This window comes from Drosophila persimilis, unplaced genomic scaffold (assembly GCF_003286085.1).
Source record: "Drosophila persimilis strain 14011-0111.01,24,50 unplaced genomic scaffold, DperRS2 tig00000000-arrow-pilon, whole genome shotgun sequence".
Taxonomy (NCBI): Eukaryota; Metazoa; Arthropoda; class Insecta; order Diptera; family Drosophilidae; genus Drosophila; species Drosophila persimilis.
Window position 1 is genome coordinate 26,356,212 of NW_020825288.1, and position 26,397 is coordinate 26,382,608.

General features: G+C 37.5%; 2 protein-coding genes across 2 annotated transcripts; one reads left to right on the forward strand and one right to left on the reverse strand.

Moving 5' to 3' along the window:
• Nucleotides 1–1,523: 1,523 nt before the first annotated feature.
• On the reverse strand, nt 1,524–1,917 carry LOC6594375. Its single transcript, XM_002019307.2, has 2 exons — nt 1,859–1,917; nt 1,524–1,798 (listed from the first exon to the last, which is right to left on the reverse strand). The coding sequence occupies exons 1-2, from the start codon at nt 1,884–1,886 to the stop codon at nt 1,524–1,526; spliced, it is 303 nt and encodes a 100-aa protein (XP_002019343.1). The 5' UTR covers nt 1,887–1,917.
• Nucleotides 1,918–2,155: 238 nt separating this feature from the next.
• LOC6594376 (poly [ADP-ribose] polymerase) lies at nt 2,156–11,257 on the forward strand. The gene is made up of 6 exons (XM_026994951.1): nt 2,156–2,337; nt 2,400–2,541; nt 2,835–3,168; nt 7,066–7,596; nt 7,957–8,526; nt 9,905–11,257. Exons 1-6 carry the CDS (start codon nt 2,224–2,226, stop codon nt 11,193–11,195), a joined length of 2,982 nt encoding a protein of 993 aa, XP_026850752.1. The 5' UTR covers nt 2,156–2,223; the 3' UTR covers nt 11,196–11,257.
• The last annotated feature ends 15,140 nt before the right edge of the window (nt 11,258–26,397 follow it).

Sequence of the window (26,397 nt, forward strand, 5' to 3'; positions counted from 1 at the left end):
TCCGTCAAAAACAGCTGATGCCAATAACAAGTACATTAAATTTGGGCGGAAGATTTATTAATTATTTTTTCATAATGGATGATGAATATAGGTCTAGGAAAAGATCTTGATAGCCACTATAATATTGTGATGCTGTATTTTACAACAAAATTAGAAGCTTGCAACAAATGAGTAGCGCGAACAGCCAGATAGTAGCAACAGTGGATAAGATCTACAATCGCAAAATATTCTGTAGACCGTATGAAAATGAATAACGTATTTATTTGTATTATTCTTCTAACAAGTCGTTCTGGAATTTCGTTTGGGTGCTGATTAAGTCCTGCACCATCTTCTCCCGACTCATGTCGTGCTCATTATACTTTCTGCGGTGGCGCTTCTGTTCTTCGAGTCGGTCTCTGGCAATCTCTGCCAGACACGAAATGTCATCCTTTTTGTTTTTCTTTGGCGTTCTTGGCGAATTCGCCCCACCCTAAGGTTAGCTAGAATAAGAGATTGAATTGTAAAGAAATATAGTCTGTCGTTGACCCGCAAAATATATAACAAATTACAGCCACACAAAGCTTTCGGTTTTTTTTTAAATTAGAAAAACTATTCTGTTTTTTTAAAATTGTATGTCATACATATATTTTTGTTGTTTATATATATTTTTTTGAGTCATAAAAAAAAACAAATACACGCCGGGTGAAGTGGAGTGTGGATATGGAAAATCTTCTTAAAAACATATGACCGGAATAAATCAGTTGATGTCGACCAGAACAGAACCAACTGCAGCTTCAGTATTTGTTTTACAGACCTGCTGTAATGTTAAGGTATTCTAAAGAGTAACGTTATATACAGCATATATGTATAATACAATCGCCAATTTATTCATTTCAACATGTGAATATCACAATTCAGACAAAAACTTTGGTATAGTTTTTTATAGGCTATTCACACTGACGACCATCCACCATCCATTTCGGGGATGGTCCGTAAGGTTTTGCCGTTCTGAAAATTTCCCAGTTAGTCCACCATCCATTTTGGATGTTCCTAAACCGCACGTTTCTATACGATAGTTAGCCCCCGCCAATGCGAACCAAAAACGTCGACACTTCTTGGATGGCAGAGATCGCCAGAGAGCGATTCGAAGAGCTGAAGGACCTTCACAGGAAGAACATGATATGAGACAGAATATGATAGCATCATCCACACGCAAACAAAATTCCAGAATGATTTATTGGAAGTGCTGAGAAATATAAATAAATAAGTTTATAATTTGCATTATGGTCTAAACAATATTTTGCGATTGCAAATCGTATCTGTTTTGCTGACTGATTAAAATCACCAGAACTGTGGCTGCTATCGGGCTGTTCGCATATTTTGCTGTTGAAACACGGCAAAAATTAATAAATCTTCCGCGCAAATTTAATGCACTTGTTGAATGGTGCCAGTGTGAATCGGAGTTTTAAATCTGTCAAAAAATCCCACCATTCCCCCGCAAAATATTGTGTAGTGCGTAATGCAAATTAGAAACTTATTTATTTTTATTTTTTCAACACTTCCAATAAATCATTCTGCAATATTCTTCGCGTGTTGATGAGGTCCTCGACCATCTCTTCCTTCCTCATATCATGTTCTTCATTCTTCCTGTAATGGTCTTTCTGCTGTTCGAGCTGCTCTCTGGCAATATCTGTCATCCAAGAAGTGTCGCCTTTTTTGGTTCGCTTTGTCGTGGGCCCATTGTTGCCAGAAAAGGTGCTGGGGCTACATGATCTGTCCAGATCTACCTCGATAATGTCCGAAAAAAACTCATCAACATCTGCAATGACCAGCTTTTATTGATTTATTGTTAAAAAAAAATATATTTCATTTAACTCACTGTGGTTGTCCAATGTGCTCTGCTCCATGTTGTCAATCCGGTAGCATCCCACGAGCGAGTTCAATTTTTCGTAGTGCTGCCAGCTATATGGAGCACCCCCGCTAGGTCCAATTTTATTCGTGCGCGATGCAAATCTTCTATTTTTTCCTGCCAAATGTCTATTAGCAGGTATGTGCGGTTTAGGAACATCCAAAATTCGTTGTATCAATTCTATTGTTTCAAGCCAATGCCAACTATCGAAATGGCATGGTATTGTTACGATAACGATAAGTGCCTAGCTTCTACCGAAATGTTGGCGCTATGATGAAATAATTTTCGCATTTTTAGCCGGTCGTTTATTTGAAATTGATTAACGTTTATTCAATATGGATGTGGAATTGCCGTACATGGCAGAATATGCCAAATCTGGTCGTGCTTCTTGTAAAGGTTGTAAGTCTGCTATTCCGATGAAAGAGCTACGAATTGCAGTTATGGTCCAAGTAAGTCTTTGCAAAAAAAAAACATTTGCATCACAGATTTAATATTATATATACCTAAATAGTCTGCTTTTCACGATGCCAAAGTGCCTAACTGGTTCCATAAGAGATGTTTTTTCGAGAAACAACGTCCAACATCTGTAGGGGACATACAGAATTTCGAAAACTTACGTTTTGATGATCAAAAGGAACTGGAGACGCTTATTGGTATGTGCTTTCTGAATATGTACTTTGTAATCCTAGAGTAACGTTCTATAGTGTCTAAAAGTCTAAATATATTTTATATATATGGAGAGATACCTCATGTGTATGTACATTATGTACATATGTACACTTCAGAGCCAAAGTTAAATTTAATACCTTTTTCTCGGTGGAAGATTTGTCCAGACTGTTCGCGATTTTCGATTAAATCTTCTTTAAAATGCAAAAAACCAACCTTTCGACTATCACGTTTATAAAATCACGTAATAAATTTGATTTGATACATTCTATTTTTTAAGGAGCTGTAGCAGGAAGCGTAATTGCTAATACCGGAAAGAAACGTTCTAAGGCAGAAACCACAGCGCTGAAAGACTTTGGTATCGAGTATGCAAAATCCAGCCGATCATCCTGCCGGGGCTGCGATCAAAAAATAAGCAAAGATCAAATTCGTATACGAAAAACTGTATTTGATACTGAAGTTGGTATGAAGTATGGTGGTCAACCACTGTGGCATCATTTAGAATGCTTTGCACAATTGAGATCCGAGCTTGGTTGGTTCGATACTGGCGAAAATATTCCAGGTTACAAAAGCTTAAAAGCCGAGGACAAAGCTGAAGTGATAAGAGTGCTTCCGTGAGTATTTTTTATGTATGTTACTACTCAATTTTCTCAGTCGATTTGAGATCTTCAAAAATAAATTGCTTTATTACACAGTTATCACAACATTTATTCGGAAAACCGTCTATTTCAACTTTCTTTATAAATAACTTGAAAAGTATTTTGGTTTAACAAAAAATGTGTACTTCGTTATGAAGATCAATGTAACTAATACAGATCTGAAACATAAAAACAAAAAAAAAACCTTTGGCTTATGAGAAAAACTTAAAAGTGTCAAAAATATCACTTTTTTAAGCACATCTTAAAAAATGTATGTATGTAGAAATATACATTAATGGCCAAAATAATAAGTACACGCTTATGAGGTTTCATTCACGTCTTATAAAACTATTCTAATAATCAAATGTACTTTTAGTTTTCTAACCTACATTAGACTAAAAATATTTATCATAAGCATTTTTATTTCAAATATATATCTTATGATAGATTAAACCTTGAAAACATAAACAAGGGTTGGCCAATATAATAAGTACAGCAATTCTACAAAGCGAAAAACTAAAAGCGTATCAACATTTTTCCACATTTTTCATATTATGTATAATCTTATACTACTATCCTGTATAGCCACACTTATTTTGGATGACTTTGGCGATTATTCTTGGCATACTAGCAAAAAGTTTGCGACAAGTCTCCACTGGAATCTCATACCACATTTGTTGTACAAATTCTCCACAATTCTTTGGCTTTTCGAAAAGTATTTTTACCAATTCGACGTTTTAAATCACCCCATAGGTTTTCAATTGAGTTTAAGTCAGGAGGCTGACTTGGCCAAGTTATAACGTTTAAATTTGTTTCCGTAAAACAAGCCTTGACCAGCTTTGAGGTGTGCTTTGAGTAATTTTCCTCAAGGGCATGTTTTCCTCAGCATAAAGTTGCATAATGTCTGTCAATATGTTTTTATATGCGATGTACCGGCTCAACGCCATCCCAAGAATAACAGCCTCAAATACCTATGCATCAACCTCCGTTCTTAACCATTTTCTTTGTATACCGGAAGTCGAATACTTTTTCTTTTCGTCGTTATATACATCTTCTGAAGTCATAATCAAAAAGATTTATTTTTGTTTTGTCTCTCAATAATATATTATTCCACTTTTAAGACCCATCGAACCCAAACCATGCCAAATGATTTTCGACGACTTCTTGCCGCATCTTCAAATTTTTTACTCGGAGTAAGGGAACTTTTCGGACTATACGTCGTGTTAAGTCTGTATATTGAAGTCTTCGACGAACCATCAGACCTGATTTTTCTTTGCCAATTTGAGCGTGCCTTGGAAGACATGAACTGATCCTTATTTGCAAGACTGATGATGCGGGTGTCCGTTGTTTGTAAAGATTTCTTATTCCATCCTCGATTTTCAATAAGCACCTTATATTTTAAAGCATTCTGAACAAAAAATACCAAGCGTCCAAAACTTTTCGCAATTTCACGAAGAATTTTCCGTTCTTTTTGAAGATTTATGAAAGACTTCTTATCTTCAGCAGTACGGCCTATCTAAAGGATTTTCTTAACTTTCATATACTTAAATATGAAAGAACTCAATAAAAACTAACAAGCCTTTGACCAAATCCTTATCAAATCATTTATGATTTATTTTTGCCAGACCAAAAATGCAAAGATGGGTCCCCACTTTAATATTTGGCAAGACTGTAATCTTTCCAAATATAAACAATTGGCATCCGTACATTTACAAAAATTCTAGCTATTCCATAACAATTCCATATTCCGAGTACGTGTGGATACATGTTTATCACTTTAAGCGCCTGTAAAATCTTTAAAAATCAATCAATCCTTGTGATATTTTTTTTTAAAGATTCATTAATTTATTGAGAATGAAAAAAGACAACAATTTCAATTCAAAGAGATCCTTTTCCTTAAGAGATTTTAGTTTGTTCAAAAAATAAGCATGTATCCACTTTTGAACGTTTAAAATTTTTTTACTTCAATAATTTTTTAAAAATATTTGTTCCAAAGGGCCTTAGTTTTTATCATATTCCGAATAAGTATTGGCATACTCTCGACTAAATTTAGTAGGTGCTCAAAGACTCACCCAATCCCTTTGGTGCAGACTCGTACTTTTCCAATGTTTTTTAAACAGAGCCCATCGATTTTCAATGGGATTTAGATCTGGACTATTCAGCAGGCCACTGGATTAAGTGAAAACTCGAATTATTGGGACGATTTCTCGAAATTAACGGTTTTCGTCGGGCTACCCTCTGGCTGGAAAGTGATCTCGGATATGGGGAAGTCACATTTCTCTATAAAATTTGACAAAATGGGTTCCTAAATACTAAGATAATATTCTTTCTTTATTATTCCATCGATTTTAACCAATTGCTCATTTTTTGAACAAATTAAAATCTCTTAAGAAAAAGGATCTCTTTGAATTGAAATTGTTGTCTTTTTTCATTCTCAATAAATTAATGAATATTTAAAAAAAAAATCACAAGGATTGATTGATTTTTAAAGATTTTATAGGCGCTTAAAGTGAAAAGTGACAAACATGTATCCACATGTGCTCGCCACTGTATGTACGATGTGTATTAATAATTAAAAGCTAATACAAGGGCTGCTTTTATATATCGGGAATAGCAAATAAGAACCATCACTTTTAAATGAAAACGGCTTTTTTGTTTTTGGAAATATTTGTGATTCGTGTTCGGCAGTTGGCAGTATAATTTCTAATTTCTCCGAAGACCTCTGGCAAAAAAATGTTCGTGTACCACTCAGAATTGACAGCCCTACGTTGCTTTAGCGCAACAATGTCCACATAACCCATTTTCCTAAAGAAACAGTCGACACGGTCAAATGGTTAAAAAACAACTCCAATTGACGCGAGCCTTTTTTTGAGCGATTTATAAGTTATGGGGAGAACAAACCGTTTTTACAACTAATTGTTCATGCAAAATGGAATGTATTGAAGTGGAACTAATCTGCAAGGATCCATCAGATCACGCTCACCATCGACAGATGCAAGACAGCGATAAACTGTCGTTTTTGATGGTGCTTTCTCGACGTACAAAGAGCTAAGTTAATTAACACATTCTTGTTGGCATGATAAACGTCGAAAGTTGAGAAATTTCCATTGTTTTGACAAATTAATTTTTTTAACTGATTTTAAACAAAAAACTAATTTTACATAAAAACGTTGTACCTACATATATGCTAAAAAGTGACAAAGTTTATTGCGGCGTTGTCAGATTTTACGTATTGACATTAGTATTGCCAATTCCCGAAATATAAATAGCAGCCCTCTTATACATATGTATGTCAACCCTTTTTCAAATACTTTTCTGTCGATATTATTTTCTAAATTGAATAAAACTTAACTAATTTAACCAATTGAAATTTAATTTCATCAAATTTGATCTTAAAACCGATTAAGATAAGCAAAATTTCACTTTTTCATGTTTTACTTTACTATTTTCTCCTATAGGAAAAATAATTTTCATAAAAGTTATTTGTTTGTTAAGAAAATATGAAGTGATTTAAGTGAAAATGTAAAAAAAAAATATTGAAAAATCATACGTTTATGACCGGTACCTAATTCAATTAAAAAAAAAACCAATAGAGATTTTTTTTTTGTTTAACTCGATATAAACCTACATTTATCCTCTTTTAAAATAATTTAACAGCTTTAGAATATTCCGTTTCGCAGATATATTGCATTTTGCTAGGTTAAGCCAAAGTCGACTTCTATTTCGCGTACGTTCGCGACCACATGTTTATTGCTATCATTATGAAAACTAAAAAATGTATGATCATCATCTTTTAATTTACAATAGTCTTACACGTATTAGTTTATATTTATTACTTTTTTCAACGTATCTAATTGAATCATTATATAACAGGACCATCAAGTGTGAAGACACTCCGGATGCCAAAAAACAAAAAATTGAGCAAACTGATGATAAGGAAGAAAAGGAGAAAATAAAACAAATTAAAAAACAGAACGACACGTTTTTTAAATTCCGCGATGAACTAAAAAGTCAAATGAAAAAACAAGACATTGAGGATCTCCTAATATCGAATGGACAGCAGCCGGTAACGGGCGACTCTGAAAAGTTTTTTGATCAAGTTGCAGATATGTTAACATTTGGCGCTATTACGCCCTGCTCTGAATGCAAAAGTTCTCAGTTTATTTTCAATAAATCTGGATACAAATGCAATGGAAATATTTCCGAGTGGACCAAATGCGATAAGATTTACACTGAACCAAAGCGCACGGCTTGTAAAGTACCTAAGGCTATAAAATCCTCCTATCATTTTTTAGATGGGGTTAAAAAAAAACCAATAACACGAATTATTCAATATATTCCTCCAAGCGCCTCCATAATTTCTAAAAATATATTGCTGAAAAAGAATCCTGAGGAGTTAAATGGGTTAGTATACAAACATGTTTTATACCCCGGACTATATTTATATTTATATATAAATATAATAAGTACAAATATATAATATAATATATAAATATAATAAGTGCAAATATATAATATAATATACAAATATAGTACATATAAATATAGTATACACCTAATTCTGTTTTTAAACGAATTCCCCTATATTTTTGCTACCTACAATTGCTCTGACCAGTAAATTTGCTTGCAAGTCTGTAAAAATCTGAATTAGGTGTATATATGTATAAATATTATGTATTATTATAATAACACGAAAGGTATACTATACAAGTATATTCTTGATGACACATATTCAATATTTTAAATGATATAATTTTATTTCAGACCGAAAGTTGTTCGTAAGAAGCCACCATTATATAATTTGAGATTTTCCATTATTGGAATTAAAGAAAAAGAAAAAGAGTTAAAAAAACGAATTGAAAAAATGGGCGGAAAATGCGAAACCAAAATATCCGAAAGGACTATAGCAATTATATCTACTGAAGAAGAAACTAAAAAAAAAAGCAACAGAATGGAGTCGGCAAAAACATTTGGCATTCAAATTGTGCCTGTTGAATACATCGATTCTGTTGAATCTGATCCTGATGGCGCCATTAATTATATAAGCAGTATGAGCATTTGCGACTGGGGTACAGACCCATCAGCTCGTGTTCCCCAAGAAGAAGCTAAGAGCTCAAAGTCAAAGAGTATATATACAAAATCTGTTCCTTCGTCAAAAACTCTAAAAGTAAAGGATGGTCTTGCTGTGGATCCTGATAGTGGTCTTGAAGACATCGCCCATGTCTATGTTCAGGGAAAAGACAAATACAATATAGTGCTTGGTTTGACTGATATTCAACGCAACAAAAATTCATACTATAAGCTACAGCTATTGGAAGCTGATAAAGGTTCAAGGTAAGTAATTGCTTCAATTTTTTGTTATACCCAAACTTTTTCAGTAAAGAACTAAAGAAAAATGAACTACAACTAGTTCGAACGTGTTCTTGTTGAGGTACAATACGAGTATTGGGGTATATTAGATTTGTGGTAAAAGTGGATGTGTGTAACGTCCAGAAGGAATCGTTTTCGACCCCATAAAGTATATATATCCTTGATCATCATCAATAGCCGAGTCGATTTAGCCCTGTCTGTCTGTCCGTCCGTCTGTCGGTCCCTATCAGAGCCTAGTGGTCAAAGACTATAAGAGCTAGAGCAACGACATTTTATATCCGGACTTCTGTGATATGTCACTGTTACAAGAATATTTCAAAACTTTGCCCCGCCTCCACAAAGGGCGAAAATCTGTGGCATCCACAATTTCAAAGATACGAGAAAACAGAAAACGCAAAATCGTAGAGTGCAAAAACAATTTCATTCTCTCTCGCTCTGTCTCTCTCTAATACACAGGTTTCATGGTCGGTTTTGCCAATTGCAAAATGTGAGTTCAAGGATCTCAAAGACTATGAGAGCTACAGAACCAAATTTGGTATCCACACTCCAGTGATATCGGACCTTGAACGTTTCGTGCAAAATTTCGCCACACTCCCGTCCGCCCATGCAAAGGACGAAAATCTAGGGCATCCACAAATCTCAGAAATTATTAAGGATAGAGCAACCAAATTTGTTATCCGCACTCCCGTTTGATTTTACTATAAAACGTATATCTCAAAATTTCGCCCCACCCCCTTCCGTCCCCACGAAAATCTGTGGCATCCATAATTATGAAGATACGAGAAATCTAAAAACGCATAATCATAGAGAAAGACCGTATCTATGTGACTGCTGAACCTGGTTCAGATCGGGTAATTTTTATAGCCAAAAGGAACAAATCTATTTGCAGTGGACTGATTTTCTGTCTTACTCGCACGCACTCTTTGTCGTGTCGTTTAATATTCGAGGCGTCTGCCGGAGAGCCATACTGACTAAGTATCGGGTATAAATGTAGAGTTGCGGTCCCCGCAATATTCTCTATTTCTCTATTTTTATTTTATGTATCAATTTACTATTTGATGGACACTGGGGTAAATTTACGAGTACGAGTTAGGAGTAGTTGTTAGTTAGTACCGATTAGTTTCATGTTGACCGCAGCTTTATTTGTACGGATAGACGGACGGAGATAGATGGCTAATCAGCTCTGCCTTTGATGATCAGCAGAAATACTTTTTATAAGTATTTCCAAAAATGTTAAACAATTTCGAATTTGGATTAATGGTCATTTAACTACCGTATACTCTTTCAAACGAACTAATATATACAAATTATTTTATTTTTATTCCCTCGTTTACTATTACAGGTATTGGATTTTTCGTTCATGGGGACGGATCGGCACGACCATTGGGAATTTTAAGGTTGAAGAGTGTGATACCATTTTGGAAGCGAAAGAAATTTTTAAAAAAGTATATGCTGATAAGTCCGGAAATGAATTTAAAGATCGAGAACATTTTGTCAAAATCCCAGACCGTATGTATCCGATCGATATTCAGTACGATGACGATTCAAAAATGTTAACGGATAACAAAAATGTAATTAGTTCCAAGCTTGAACCTTCCGTACAAAATTTAATCAAACTTATTTTTGATGTCGATTTTATGAAAAAAACAATGATGGAATTTCACATTGACATGGAGAAAATGCCTTTAGGTAAACTAAGCTTAAAGCAAATTCAGTCTGCGTATAATGTGGTAAAAGAAATGTATGAATTGATCGAGTCCGGTTCTAAAAATGCAGGACTTATTGATGCTTCTAATAGATTTTACACGTTGATTCCCCACAACTTTGGAGTCCAATCTCCACCATTGATTGAAACTTCTAAGCAAGTCGAAGATTTGCGACAAATGCTTGATTCGCTGGCTGAAATCGAGGTCGCCTATAACTTAATAAAGAACGAAGATACAATTGATAACATAAACCCATTAGACAAACATTACGAGCAATTGAAGACTCAATTGGTAACGCTAGATAAAAATAGTGATGAATTTTCAATTTTAAATAAGTATGTAAAGAATACCCATGCTGCTACCCACAGTGCCTATGAGCTTGAGGTGGTGGATGTGTTTAAAGTAGCTCGTCAAGGGGAGGCTAGACGTTTTAAACCTTTTAAAAAGCTACATAATCGAAAATTATTATGGCACGGTTCCCGTATAACGAATTTCGCTGGTATTTTATCTCATGGTTTGAAAATTGCTCCCCCTGAAGCGCCACCAACTGGTTATATGTTTGGAAAAGGCATTTATTTTGCTGACATGGTTTCAAAATCTGCTAATTATTGTTGCACAAGCCAACAAAACTCAACCGGATTGCTGCTTCTTTCCGAAGTAGCATTAGGAGATATGATGGAATGTACCGCAGCGAAATACGTTACGAAACTACCGAACGATAAGCACAGCTGCTATGGTCATGGTCGCACCATGCCAGATCCTAAAGAGACCTATATGCGAAGTGATGGTGTGGAAATACCACTTGGAAGGCCAGTCACTGATGCAAATTTGAAATCTTCATTATTATACAATGAGTATATAGTTTACGATATTGCCCAGGTAAATGTTCAATACTTGCTTCGAATGGAATTTAAGTATAAGTATTAAGATGTGGAAATTTGTTATAAAAATCACTTTGAATAAAATTACTATCCTGTATTAAATCATAACTATATCTTTAACTGGATCCTGAACATAGTTTGTTCTAACCGCCGTGCAAGTAGTTTTAAAAGCTCAGGATTGTAATATACATATTTGGTTATACATCAACTTATTTAATTGGGTACACTGAAGGCCTAATCGTAAATTTATCGCAAATTTACCATCGCAAGAAGCAATAGTAGTGTTCGTCTACGCCTCACTGCTATCTGATTTTGAGTAAATTTTCGGGTTGCAGATTTGAATCGGGTGGCAAACCAGCTTCAACTTGAAAAGGTCAAGTACATTTTTACTTTTTGAGGTTTTTTACAGGTACAGTAACCTGCAGACTTGAGTTATGTCGTAACACTCACTTGGTATTGCACATCGTCTTGGATTCCAGTTCTTCTATTTGACACCGTCTTGAACCGACCCCTCTTCAATCAAATCGATCGCGTTTGAATCGATCTAAGCGATCTGCTCTCGTGTTATCACATCCGCACAATTTTCGCTTTTTTATATATACATATTACAAACACACGATAAACATTAAATTGAAAGAAAAAAAAAAAACTGTAAAAAGCTTGGATCTATATTTTGATTCGCCCCTCGTTTAATACAATATTGAAGTACAAATAACAATCAGTCAGGTTCCATTTTTCACATTCACAAAAGTTTTCCGATTTAATTTTGGGGCTCCCGTTTTTGTATTCCGCAAGACTTATTCGTTTTCATTTTCGTTGACGAAATGAAAAGTAAACGGCTTTTTATACAACGACTGGATGAATTTAGACAAGGTCCCAGGTTTGATTTCGGAAAGGTCCGAAATGTGAGGAAAGGGGCCCCGAGAAACCGAAGACGGCGATTTCCGAGGGCCGGGCAATGACAGAAGAAGTGGGAGACCGATTCATTGTGAGTGATTGCAGTAGACTCCGCCACCCACGCGGCCGTCTAGCCATCTGAGCCGTCTGAGCCATCAGTGTAAAAGTGAACCGCGTTTGCAGGTCCCGATTCGCCTCCCAGTCCTCTCTAGTTGGGATTGATACCTGGAAAGGCGACGAGAGGTGGTCCCTAGGGGTACAGTAATCTATCCTCTTTGGTAATTGCGGTAGTCTTGTCAGGATTCCCGACTGATCAAACGCGGATGCTTTCCATAGTTTGGCTTCCCTCATTCCGAGAGCGGAAAGTGTTGCAACCTTCTTTCCCATGAGGTCTACGGGAAGGAGGTCCAGCATTGTATCGAGTGCTTCACTTGTGGTAGTGCGTAGCCCGACAGTTATGCATAACTCTGCCATGCGTTGAACTCTGCTGAGTTTATTGAGCCATGTTCTTTTGTCTAAGGCTGGACACCATACCACCACTCCATAGAGCATGATCGGTCGTTTGATGGCGGTGTAAAGCCACCGGACTATATAGGGGGTCACTTCCCATTTTAGTCCGATGGCTTTCCTGCAAGTATAGAGGGCCTCTGTGGCTTTCTTTACTCTGTCCTCTATGTTCAATTTCCAGTCGAGCTTTCTGTCGAGGATTAGGCCAAGATACTTGGCGTTGTTGCTGAAAACTAGCGCTTCCCCACATAGTCTAGGGGGAATCAGTACCGGAACTTTGTACTTCCTAGTGAAAAGCACCAGTTCCGTTTTAGACGGGTTGACGCCTAACCCGCATTTGTCTCCCCATTTCGACATTTTCGTGAGAGTACTTGTCATGCACTCACACAACGTCTGCGGAAATTTTCCGGAGAGTGCTATAGCAACGTCGTCCGCATACGCCAGTGTAACTATCAATGAAAATTTCATGATCATTGATCATTGAGAAGAGTTAAGCCAGGTTTCGGTAAAAGCGATGGCATCGAAATCAAAAGACGCACTATTAGTATGAATTTGACGCAAATTGCCCAACAAACTGCGAACGTTCTGTTAGTGCATAGAAAAATGGTACGTCAGTTTTTTGGAGTAGCAGGTTCGGTATTTCTGGGACTCGAGTTCGAATCTTTGAGATGGAACTCGTGCATAATTGTATGCTCTGGCCATATTGACGGCTCTAGAGAATTGGATAGTAAAGAATCAGGGAGAAGAATTTTAAAGGATGATATTTTGCGCTTATGTTTAATTGTAAATTTAGCCACAACTATATCATCAGGCGAAGCGTTAAGTTTAGAGGAAAGATGTTGTTTAACGTCCTCCGTTGTAGCCTCAGGAAGAAGACGAGAAACAAATATTGCTCTCCGAGGGACCACTGCTCTAAGTTGAAGTCCCGAGCGCGATCGAGATGGTGAAGCCTCTCCTAAAAGAGATCTCGGTCCTGGGGCAGAAGAATTGGTAGAAACGGCTGGAGCAGGAGTTAGCAAGACACGGCTGTATCAGGAGTTAGCAAGACATCACCAACACACCCGCACTAGGAGCACTCACCACGTCAGAAGTGATGGCAGCAGAAACTGCCTGAATGGGATTGATGCTGTTGGGAACTTGGATGCTCGAAGGAAGAACATTGCTCGGTTGGCGGATTTACAGATAACGGCGAGGCATGGCCACACGGAGTAACAAATGCTTCCGATGGATGAAGGTGGGAGGCAGGCGTACCAATCGGATTAGGTTGCAAGAGATTGGTATCATTATGCGGAATCTTCCGTCTTGGCGATTCGCTCAAGCGTTTGAGCCCAAGAAACTACGATTCAAGGGCAAGAAATTTCTCGTTGAGAGCCACAAATTGTTTCCGGACATCCAGAAACCCAGTTCGAGTCTGTCTCATAAATGTGCGCATTTCGGCCTCAATCTCCCGACACGCCAGACATGACCAAGGCAGGCCCATGCGTTTCGAGATCAGATCATTTAGTCGGCCAAAATTTCCGCCACCAGCACATTTTATGTGGGCAAAATTGTCGCACAGCCAGCAGCTAAGGAATGAATCACCAATGATTACACCACCGAATTCACATTTCTTTGTACTGCAAACAATTGCCATTATTGACAGCAGTAGAATCACTGTGCACGAATAATAAAAGTCGAGAGTGAGAGCGCAGGTAAAATGGGAGAGCAGACAGCAGAGAGAGCCCGACAATCAGCTGCAGCGGCAATAATTCAGAGCAGATGATCCAACGAAGTGCAGGAAACGAGCAGTAAACTCACCAAAGCAGAGACACAAAAGAAAAGTCCACAAAGAAGGAGAGTATAGGCAATCCAGAGAGAGTGAGAGCAAAAATGCGAGCAGCAGGCCCGCTTATGCTCACGAGATAGTGTGGGCGATGCAAATGTTGATGCGCGAGAACAGTGCACACCGAAGAAGCGATAACGAAAAGCAGACTGGGCAAAAAACAATAACAAATTGCCTGCACGAGTCCGATGCGTAACGTTGCGAATATTAAATTTATATTAAACACTTGTTTACAAACGAAACACTGGTGATTAATACAAAGTAAAATCAAATTAAAGAGATGCGATGATGTATCAAAACAAAGCCACAACAATCTTGTATGATATTTAAGTAAAGGGCGGAGAATGCAGGAGCAAGAAAAAAATACAACCGGCTTAAGCAAGAGCTAGAAGCGAATGAAGCGATGTTTCTTTCGTTAGACCGCGATCTCTCTAACCTCTAATCTCGAAGCCTCCTCCATTGTGTATGTTCCTCACTGCCAGCGCTAGGCGGAACATTTCGTCTTCTGAGTCACAGCTTTGCTGTGCATACCATCTACAAAGGTGTTGCGAAGTATGGCCTCTACTTCCTCTCTTTGTTCATTGATGAATCTTTCTGCGTTCCTATCTCTCACGTAGGTCGCTGCCGTTGGGGAACAAGAAGCACCAAAGGTCATTACGCTCATTACGTACCTATCCGGTTCTCGACTGGTGTCACCATATCTCCAGAGAAACTGCTGTGAGCTTTGATCCTCCGAACGTATCCTGATCTGGTGAAATATTTCTCTAATATCTCCGCAGATGCCAATAGACTTCTCTCGAAAGCGCGATATTACTCCTACCAGCGATGGCAATTGGTCGGGGTCTTTTAGTAGCATTGAATTAAGAGCGATGCCTTCCACTTTGGCTGCTGCATCCCATACGAGTCTTAATTTGCCTTTGTTCGGGTTCTTAGTCACGAATACGGGCAGATACCAGGAGCGTTTGCCTTCAACCATTTCATCTTTTTTGAGTTTTCGGACGTAGCCCATGTCTTCGTACCTCTTAATCTGTTCATTGATAACCTTATCGCGTGTTATACGAGATTCTAGGCATCGAAGTCGCCGCATTGCCATCTCTCTAGAAGAACTTCCACGTTGTCGTACCGCCAGAGAAGTCCTGTCTCCCATCTCTTCATTTCGCTGCTAAACCTCGTGGAATTGTCCAGTATTGTTTTTGCTCTTTCATCCTCTTTGGATCTGAGTGTGCTCTTCGCAATATTTATGTCAACCGCGTCTAATGAGAAACTCTCTTTTACAAGAGTGTCCAGCTGTGGGTGTTTATCACATTCGCATACGTGCATTACCCGCGGACTCGCCGGCCCGTCGCTCTTTCTGCGGCTATAAACAGACCACGCCAACCTGGACTTGGCGGCGATAAATCGCCGGAATCCTCGCGTTCTTTGACAGTCAGTGGCACTCCAAGTTTCACGTTGTCCAATCCGATGATCAATAACGCTCTCACGTTCTTGTAGCTGACTATCGGTAGCGTTTCCAGGTGGGATGTTAGGATTGAGTCGTAAAGCGTCTGCTTCGGCAGATCCAAGTTTTTTACTGTTGTCACGTTTTGAAGCGTTAATCTGCGAGCCATATTGTCCCTTGGAGAGATCGCTAGGCTTATCCATTTGGATTGAGATTCTCTCTGCGTGATGTCTCCAGTTCAGCGTAGGCATAGCTCGTCCGAGGGGCCATCGATATCTAGTTTTTCCGTTATCTCCGTCTCGATTAGAGTACAGGCGGATCCTTCGTCTATCAGTGCGAACACTTACATTTGGCCGTTCGGTCCATACAATGTTAAGAGGACATATCTAAACAACGCAGGTTCGTTCTGCATCGTGTGAAGTACCGTAGTGCTTTCCTTCGGCCTATTCTCTACCCTAGAACTTTGCTGGTCACTGTTGTGGAGGAAATGGTGCTTTCTCGAGCATCCGTCGACGGAGCATACTCTTGTTGACTTACAGTGCCTTATAAAGTGTTTGCCAAGGCACCTGCAGCATAGCCTATTTTCTTTGACAAACTGCTTACAGTCCTTTAATTTGTGGGCCCATTGCACCTACGGCAGGGCGGTTGTGCACTGCTATCATTGTGCACCATAAGCCGGACTCTTGGATTCGTCTCCTTCGTGCAGATTTCTTTCTCGGATGCTACTGTCATCACGGTGCTTACGCACGATGCGGCTCGCAATAGCCAGTCGTTGAAAACAGCAATATTTGCCCTCGGAAGTCCAGCGCTTTGTCTGGCCCAATCCAGTTTCAAGTCGAATTGGAGTTTCTCCACAGGCTGTACTAGGCTTTCGATACTGCTCGATTTCACGGACGGCTCCATTCTTAGCTTCGTTTGTAGGATGTGATATATAGCCTCTGGTCGGCCATATAGCATTCGAAGAGTCTCGATGGCTAGTCGAACTGTTGCGGGCATCATTAATTTTCCTCGTACTGCTTCCAGGCACTTTTGCAGCCTCATGAGATTCTCTTGATCGCTGAGACCGCAGCGTTCTGTAGATTGCTCGAAGTTTACTATGAACATGGGCCATTCCTCGGGGATTCCAGAAAAGCATGGTAGATCCTTGATGATGACTTATCTGGGATGCTGTCAAGCATCTCTCCACCCCCACTGGCGCGACCTCTTGATTCCTCCCGTACGCGTACGGGTCCGAAATATTTCGACTCGTAATTGGGTAATGTGCAGTCGGGGCGCGAATGAAAGGGTTTTTCCCATGAAGGTTGGTACCCGGCGCCGGTGCGGCCATTGGATACCACATAGCCCAGTAGGCATTCCAATCCGCGTTGCTTCCGTGGGTCGTGACATGTTGTCTGCGGTCCAGTTGGGAACTGCTCTGTCCCAGCCTCCGTTGGTTACCGTGGAGCTCATTAGGCCTCCTACTTGAGGCAGTCTGGAATGCGTCGGAATGGAGCGCATTCCCTCGAAGGCCGTGGCATATGTCGGCCTTCCTAATGCATCCGCTCTCTGCTGGGCGAACGTTTCCCAGTTATCTAAAGGGCTTGTTCTTGGTGAAAAGGCTTGATCCATCCCTACTCCCTGGTTGGTATGCATTGGTACTTGATGACTTCTCGGGCTGTGGTGGACACGTTAGGTGCGGCCGTTGTTGCCGCCGAGATTCACATCTATATACGTATCCCAAACGTGGAGGGTTTCCCTTGCACCTTCCTTAGCCTCAGAACACGCACCAGGCATCTTTTTCGGATCAAATAGTTCTCCTAATCCACACGGATTCTCACCGCCAGATTCCGACTGCTGACCATTGACGCCGTCCATTTTACCCCGGTGTCTTTTTTCGTACAGTCCTGGTTTGTGGTTATACACGAACCTCGTGTCGCTCCAATGTAAGAGATTAGCCTTTCTGTCCAACTGTATGAGGATATCTCACCTGCAAACTCGAATCCCTCGTGACGCAGCTGGCTACGTCGCACGCCGATCTTCTTTCTGTCGGTCGTAATTATTCGACTCCGCGCCGGGCAACGCCTCCAAATCTGGAGCCGTACGTTTGATAAGCCTCCCGCTTTCAATAGGCCTCCCGTGGTTTATTCGTTAAGTTGGTTTTATTCAGGTGTTTCATTTGCAAATATCGGGGCAGGTTATTAAACTATGGGGAGCTAGAGCTAAACAACTTTTACCGCTTCAGTAAACTTTTTCCGCTGCCTTTCTTTTCGTTCTTCTTCCTTGGTTATAGCTGCCATTCGCCCTGATTAACCCTTTGGTCAGCGCTGTTAATGTCTGTGCTGTTAACGTCTGCGCTGTTAATGTCTGTACTGTTAGGCGCAGTGATATTTAGAGCTGCCACTGCGGTTTCTGCCGTAACACTGGTCGATTAAAGGTTTCCAAGAATGGTTTTGCATACATTTTTGACAGATATGTTTCGGAGTCACAATTTCCTTTGCAGTATGCAAGTCGAAAAGTACTGCTTGCACAATTCTCTTGAACTCATGCAGCTTGGGGGTGCGTAGTTGCTGTTGAATATGATTGCTTCTACTTTGGCTCAAACAAAGCTTTCATTATTAAAGCAAGCATCCCTGATTGAATGAGTGCGCGACCAGACCCGGGTCCGCGTATTGACTTGTATGGTTCGCTGCACTAAGAGGTCTTGTGCGTCTTGTTTTTGGTTACTTTTATAGCGATTGGTTTTGATGCTCCCAATGATCCATTTCGCAGATCAAGTTCCTGCTTGACACTCAACGTAGTAGTTGAGTTTTTTAGTAGATTTTCCCTCTTTTGTGTTCTTCGGACTTCATTTATCGCCTTATCCAGGAAATTGAGCTTCCTATTCGTCTTCGTCGACCTGTATAAACTTACTAAAAGAACTAAGCATGAATTCAAAATACAATCCCAATTATTAAATATGAAGATTTTTGTGAATATTAGTGTTCCGCCGAGCCGCCGATAAATCATCGTAGCCTAAAAACATTATAATTGCTGTTTGTCAGCATAATTAGTTTAAAGATTTATAAGGCAATAATGAACCTATGTAATGCAAACGCTGACATTCGGCAGTACTTCTGGGCGCATCCGCTTTAGCTTTGATCGGCTGTCGCCCACATTTAGTTCTATGGTTGCATATCGATCTCGCGTATTAACATTTGTCTGGCCGGAGAAAAAAGCAGCAATCGGCTTCAGATAAGCCGACGGTATAAATAAACATTAAAACATTTAACCAAACTCGATTCATTATAATTTTGAAAGAAATACTTGAAATAATACTTGGTGACCCCGACGTAATATAAATACATTTCTTAAATACGGCCGTTGTTGCCATCACAGTTGCCATCAGGGGAGTATTCAGTTCGTCTGCCGCTAAATAATAATACAGATCGCTTAGAAGAATCTTATGCTCACGCGTATCGACGTATCGACGCTGTAGAGCAGCGGCCATAGCTGCGACTCACAACGCTCCTCGTCTTTTTGTTTTTTTTGCAAAACGTCAAATAGTGTCTTTGCGAACAACGATACCAAACGACATATGTATAAAATATTGAATAAGTTACATAAACAAGCTCACATACATATACTGACTGAGTACCGGGAATAAAAGTAGAGCAGCATCCTTTGTCATGATTCACAACGTTTTCCGACATTTTTTGTCTCTGGGTGTACATTAGGCTTGCGCTTATTTGTATGGGCAAAAAAAAATTGTCGGAATCAAAAGTCTCAGGGTCTAAAAATGTTTCTTTTTTTATAAAACAATAAAAAATTAAGTTTTAGCCCGATTCGACAACGGTTAGAGGTGCCGTTGAAAAATACGATATTTGGCCAATGGTTGATACATTTATCGCTGTTGTAGAATATTAAAATATAATAGTAATAGTAATAATAATAGTAATAAATAGTTAACACTCAACTTTTCAGGCTAATGTGCTAGGAGGGTGTCCAACTGTGTCCAATTCTGGACAACTTAACGGCGTTACAATCCGCCTAGAGAAACTATCCCATACAGACATCACACCAGTGAAATATATTTGCGGGTAGCATTTGAGTCATGTGCCGAAGCTACATCAGGTACAAATGTTGCACTCTTTGCCAGATTTAAAGATTCCTGGAAGACTATTGAACAAATCAAGTTTATGTTTGGTGTGACTGTTTAAGTTAGCAACTCGAGGAGTAAAATATTTGCACGACGTTTTTATTTTTATAGTGCGTTCTTATATAAATTATTGGTTCCGGTCAACATTAGCTGTTGAAGCTCCAAATCTAGACTTTCTGTTTATATGCGAAATGTACAACAGGCATTAGTGGTATTTATCTGATGAAAATATCGCACTTATATACGATAAAGTTACTTTTATGGAAAAACGACAAAATGGCGAACCAACTCTTGGCACTTTTGTTGACCATGACGATGTCCAAACTTCTGCAAAATTAATCATTTGTAAAGAAAATGATTTTTCAACGCTTGTTACAAAAAACAATCTAATTTTGTGACACCTAATTTTGCTAAATTTTTTGATCGGTTTAATATTTCCAAACGTGTTTTAACTGAAGATTCTTCAGAATAACATAGTAGTAAAGATTTTTAAAATGCGTTAAATATACTAAAACATTAAAAAGTGGTTAGTGATACAGCCGAACGTGCTGTTAAACTTATGCAAGACTATAACCAAATACTAACCAGAAAATAGTTTCGGAAGGTGCTAAACGTCGCGTCGTAAAAGAATATGATAGTCAACATCCCCTGAATAATAAACATGCCTTAATATAATAACAAAGCTGCCGGTTAACTATTTAGTGTTAAAATTTAATGTTACTATAGTGTAGCTGCCATAGGAACCATTGGCCAAATATCGTATTTATTTTTAAACGCATTGCAATACCCAATGCATTGTGATCAGTGCCTCCCATTTAAAAAATTTCGAGTCATTCTCGCTCTGTGCAAGCTCTTCAATGTCTAGGAGTACATTTGTACTCCAAATCCACAATACATTAAGGCAAACTCATTTAATTTATCTCCTGTAGTAGACATACTTTTTCCTGTATTTTCCATAGAAAATTAAGTGCTGAGAATGATAAGCTATAGTCAAAGTACTTATAGGAAAGTATACACAGTAGAACAAAACAATTAATACTGTTTATAAAACATGTAACTCTCAGGAATGAAAGTACATAAAAAACATTGCGATGTGTATGTGTATTATGTGCATAATACTGTACATGTACGTACTTTTTTTTAATAAGAGAGTACCCGCTGATGGCCACGCAGTCAAAGCTATAGGGTAGGGGCGACGACTTGAGCTTGGCCTTTGCAGTGGTATCTAATATTCTAATAGCTCAAGCATACTACACTACGGCATCTATAAAAGAGAGAGTCCAAACTTTCTGTAAACATATATTGTTGTTATGAAACAACAAGTCTCAAATTATATAACTCGAAAACAGGATTAAGCGATATGATTCAACTCGACTAATATAGACAGAAAAATATAGGTTGAAAATTATGTATAGAAAGGCCTGTACTTTATAAATACCCCGGGAAAATCAAATCTTGTGAACCTATAGAACCGTTTGATATATAAATATTAGCCCCTTAAAGGGTTTATACTCCCGATGCTATAAAGTAAGCTCTCAAATCACGAAGCAATTGATACTCGTAAACTCGGAGCCAAACACAGCTTTGATAACTCTGTAATGAATAAGATTGCCTCAAGGCATTCAGAGGTAAAGTTTAAGCTGATAGAGTGGTATCTGTTTCTTTAGAACATAGCATTTTGTCAGAATTCAACTTTTACACTTATGTACATATTTTGGTATGCTCCCGTACTCAAAGAGTATTGGGGTATAAATATGAGGTTCGTGTAGATGTACGTAGATGTATATGTGAATGTATATATAATTAGATCACAGAATTGGGATCTGGTCGGATAATTATTTTAGCAAGAATAAAGAAAACGATTTAACGTGTCTGATTCATCTGCATCGCGTCGCTCAGTATCTCTGGTGTGTCAAAGGTATTGTTAGACTAACTAAACTTTTTTGGATAACACCCATTTCGCCAATTTATCTATCAGATTTGTATACTCATGCGACGGTAGCGATTTGCCCCGACTTGCTCCAACTCCTATTTGAATGGAATGTAACCATTCGTAATAATAAGGATTGGCTTTTTCGCAACATTGGACTTCCAAATTGAGAGCATAGTCTAAAGATAAAAATAGTTTTAGAAAATACAACAATAGTTCTTTCATTTTCTGTTGAAATTTGAGTTTAGTTGATGGTGTTCTGAGAACAGTTTGAGGTAGCGTCGGCTATAACTTCTTTTTTGTTTCTCTGGTTTTCGTCAGAAAGCAAAAAAGCCGTCGCAACAGACGCAGCTAACGTTTGGCTTTTACCGTTTGTTCTTAGGCAATTAGCGTGAGTGCCTATTGTGGAAGACAAAATTTTAAGAGATGAGACTCTAAACAACTTGGGCATACAAAACTCATTAAAGTTACAAAAATACAATTATAATCGAAATAGTCAAGACATTGAATTAAAATTATATTGTACATGTGTATATATTAGTCTAAAATTTAGAAAATATTTTGAGATAAAAATGTGTTTAATCACACCTCCAGAAAAATTGGGATTTATAAGCAGTCTGGCAGTCTAGTCTGTCACACCTTTAGTAAAAGATTGATTTACGCGCACGTGCATTTTTCCGATTTTCTTGACTATTGCTCTGAACTGTGATTCGAGTTATTAAGCAAATATTTTTTCACACATTATCATCCCCTGCAGTAAAATTTATTCTCAATGTCTGGTGGTGTCGTTAAGCATTAGGTAAAATGATTGGGCAGCAACAACAATGTATGTATTAAAATCAGAAGCGTTGGCAACGCTACGCTTAAATAAATATACTTACCCCCAAATTGATGCACGTGGCGAAAGACACGTGCACACAATTCAGGTTAAGCCCACGATTAAATTAATCGCTGATTAGTTACGGACAATATTACAAAGGAAATATAAAATGCTCAATATAATAAACAAACACAAGCGACTAAGAAATTGACAAATTTTTAACTTACCTTACACTGTCATATGCTACATGGAAATATGTGAATTTTTTCTAATTGCAAAGGTAATTTTTTCGTTGGATAGACAACTCTTATTTGTATGAAATTAAATTTATGAAAAATTTGTACCCCGTTTGCCCAATGAAGTTAATTTTCTGTATAAATTTAATACGAAAAAAAACAAATGATTTTCTTGATCTTGGTCAATAGAATTAGAAGTTGCTACAATTTTAGGAAAACCACAACGAAACTAGTTTTTTAAAAGATCAAGTTTACTACCAAATAATCTGTTGTATTTCAACTAAGCAGGAATTTACCGTCCAATGATAAATCTCAAAACTCTCAAGCACGAAATTAAATGAAAATTGGAACCACGTTTCATTTGATCGCCATTCATTGTACCATTATAATGACTTTGTTACGAGTCTCATCTCATGAAATGTTGGCTTCGACACATAGAGTTTTGCGACGGCTATTTTGCTTTCTGACGAAAACCAGAGAAACAAAAAAGAAGTTATAGCCTCGGTAGCCGACGCCTTTAAATGCTTTAAGAAACAAACTATTCTCAGAACACCATCAGCTAAACTCGTCAACAGAAAATGAAAGAACTATTTATCTTTAGACTATGCTCTCAATTTGGAGTTTTGGAGTCCAATGTTGCGAAAAAACCAATCCTTATGATTACGAATGGTTACATTCCATTCAAATAGGAGTTGGAGCAAGTCGGGGCAAATCGCTACCGTCGCATGAGTATACAAATCTGATAGATAAATTGGCGAAATGGGTGTTATCCAAAAAAGTTAAGTTAGTCTAACAATACCTTTGACACACCAGAGATACTGAGCGACTTGCTAAAATAATTATCCGACCAGATCCAAATTCTGTAATCTAATTATATATACATTCGCATATATATCTACGTACATCTACAAGAAGCTAATATTTATACTCCAATACTCTTTGAGTACAGGGGCATACTAAAATATGTACATAAGTGTAAAAGTTTAATTCTGACAAAATGCTATGTTCTAAAGAAACAGATACCACTCTATCATCTTAAACTTTACCTCTGAATGCCTTGAGGCAATCTTATTCATTACAGAGTTATCAAAGCTGTGTTTGGCTCCGAGTTTACCAGTATCAATTGCTTCGTGATTTGAGAGCTTACTTTATAGCATCGGGAGTATAAAGCCTTTAAGGGGCTAATATTTATATATCAAACGGTTCTATAGGTTCACAAGATTTGATTTTCCCGGGGTATTTATAAAGTATAAGCCTTTCTATACATATTTTCAACCTATATTTTTCTGTCTATATCAGTCGAGTTGAATCATATCGCTTAATCCTGTTTTCGAGTTATATAATTTGAGACTTGTTGTTTCATAACAACAATATATGTTTACAGAAAGTTTGGACTCTCTCTTTTATAAATGCCGTAGTGTAGTATGCTTGAACTATTAGAATATTAGATACCACTGCAAAGGCCAAGCTCAAGTCGTCGCCCCTACCCTATAGCTTTGACTGCGTGGCCATCAGCGGGTACTCTCTTATTAAAAAAAAGTACGTACATGTACAGTATTATGCACATAATACACATACACATCGCAATGTTTTCTATGTACTGTCATTCCTGAGAGTTACCTGTTTTATAAACAGTATTCATTGTTTTTTTCTACCGCGTGTACTTTCTTATATGTACTTTGACTATAGCTTATCATTCTCAGCACTTAATTTTCTATGGAAAATACAGGAAAATGTATGTATACTACAGGAGATAAATTAAATGAGTTTGCCTTAATGTATTGTTGATTTTTTTATTTGTCTATCCGAAAGTGCTGTTGAGTGCTAACTCCATCTCGCAAGTAATAATGCTGCAATTGCCTGTATGATTGTTGATTGCTTGTTTGTTAATTTTGGCTTTATTTTTTTTTTTTATTTCGCAGCTGTTGTTCAGCGATTAAGTAACGTAAAAATAAAGATAATGATCAGAAAAGCTAGTAGTTTACAGTTGATGTTCGACGAAACAAAATCTATATTTTTTAAATAGGCTGTTAAGCCCGTCACACACTAAGTCATGTATATTTCGTTAATAAATACGACAACTATGTGATATAGAGTCTGATTCGGCTACTTCTGACGAGCGTTCTGATTAGTGTTTGAATGAAAAAAGACATGTTGTTGGTTCATCCTGATAAAAAATACAGAGTATACTGACTATACCTTGTGAGATCTGATATTCTTTCTTTTTTGCGTTACAAAATTTCTACCGATTTTATGATACCACTTTCAAGAGAATAAAAATGCAACTTCATGAAATTCATTAAAAAGTTATATTTTGAATATGCAAAAGATTTTTTTTTTAGATTTAAAAAAGAAAATTTAAAATGAGTTTCTTCAAAAATGATAATACACATCGAGATGAAAATAGTCTTTACAAAGTTCCACTGTACGTGCATATTGATATACATATGTACATACATACATCGCCGCTTTTAAAGAAATAAATCCCCATTTGGTAGAGTTGGAAGTAACCAAAATATACTGATTAGGAAACAAATTGTATTACAACTTTTTATTTTTAAATAATTTGATTCAATATACATACGTATACCATAAAAGTTTGTTGTGGGATTGGTAGATTACTATTAACAGAAAAAAATCATATTATAAAAAAATCGTAATTCGTATTTATTAAAATTCATACTATTGGTTTCTATGGGCTTTAAAGGTGGACTTGGTAAGATTAATTCGGAATTTTCCGGATTTCAACGATTTCATTAAAGGACCAGAATAGTTTGAATAGAAACAGAAGAATATCGCTAGATGGACTATATTTCTGATTCAGATCATGAATCTTCATGAAATCATCTCCCTTCTTCTGCTCGTTACAGACTTGTGCTTATTGAATTGAATGCCATATTATGAGTACTAAACAATAATTTTAAAGTTACATAAAATTTACATATGTATGAACAGACATATACACACGAAGCTGATGTACATATGTACGTGGAAACATATATGCCAGAGAGACTTATCTACCCACAGCCAAACGGAAAATCATAGAAATCTGACTTCTTGACCTCAGCTGCGCTACTGGATGACAAACAATTTTAGCCCCTAAGTTGGTACTCATAGAATTCGTGTATATAAAGTATATACATATAAATACTTAGTATTCTTTGTATGCAAATTCATATTTTACATCCAAAAGAAAGTATTTCCGATTCTATCTACATTTTTGGTCAGCATCAATAAGCTGAAGAGTCGATAGATTATTTTCGAAAATAATTCAATAATGTTGAAAAATGTTGTTTCATGTTAAGCTTATGTGACATTCTCGTACATATTTATGTTGGATGGATCAATAAGGTTATTAAAAGCCTTGGCCCAAGACTTAAGGCTATATCGTATCTATGAATTGTAACGTATAACGTTATTAAACAAAAAATTCAAATGTTTATTTTAATTAAATTTTAAAGCAAAAAAACTTTTGTGCCAATAC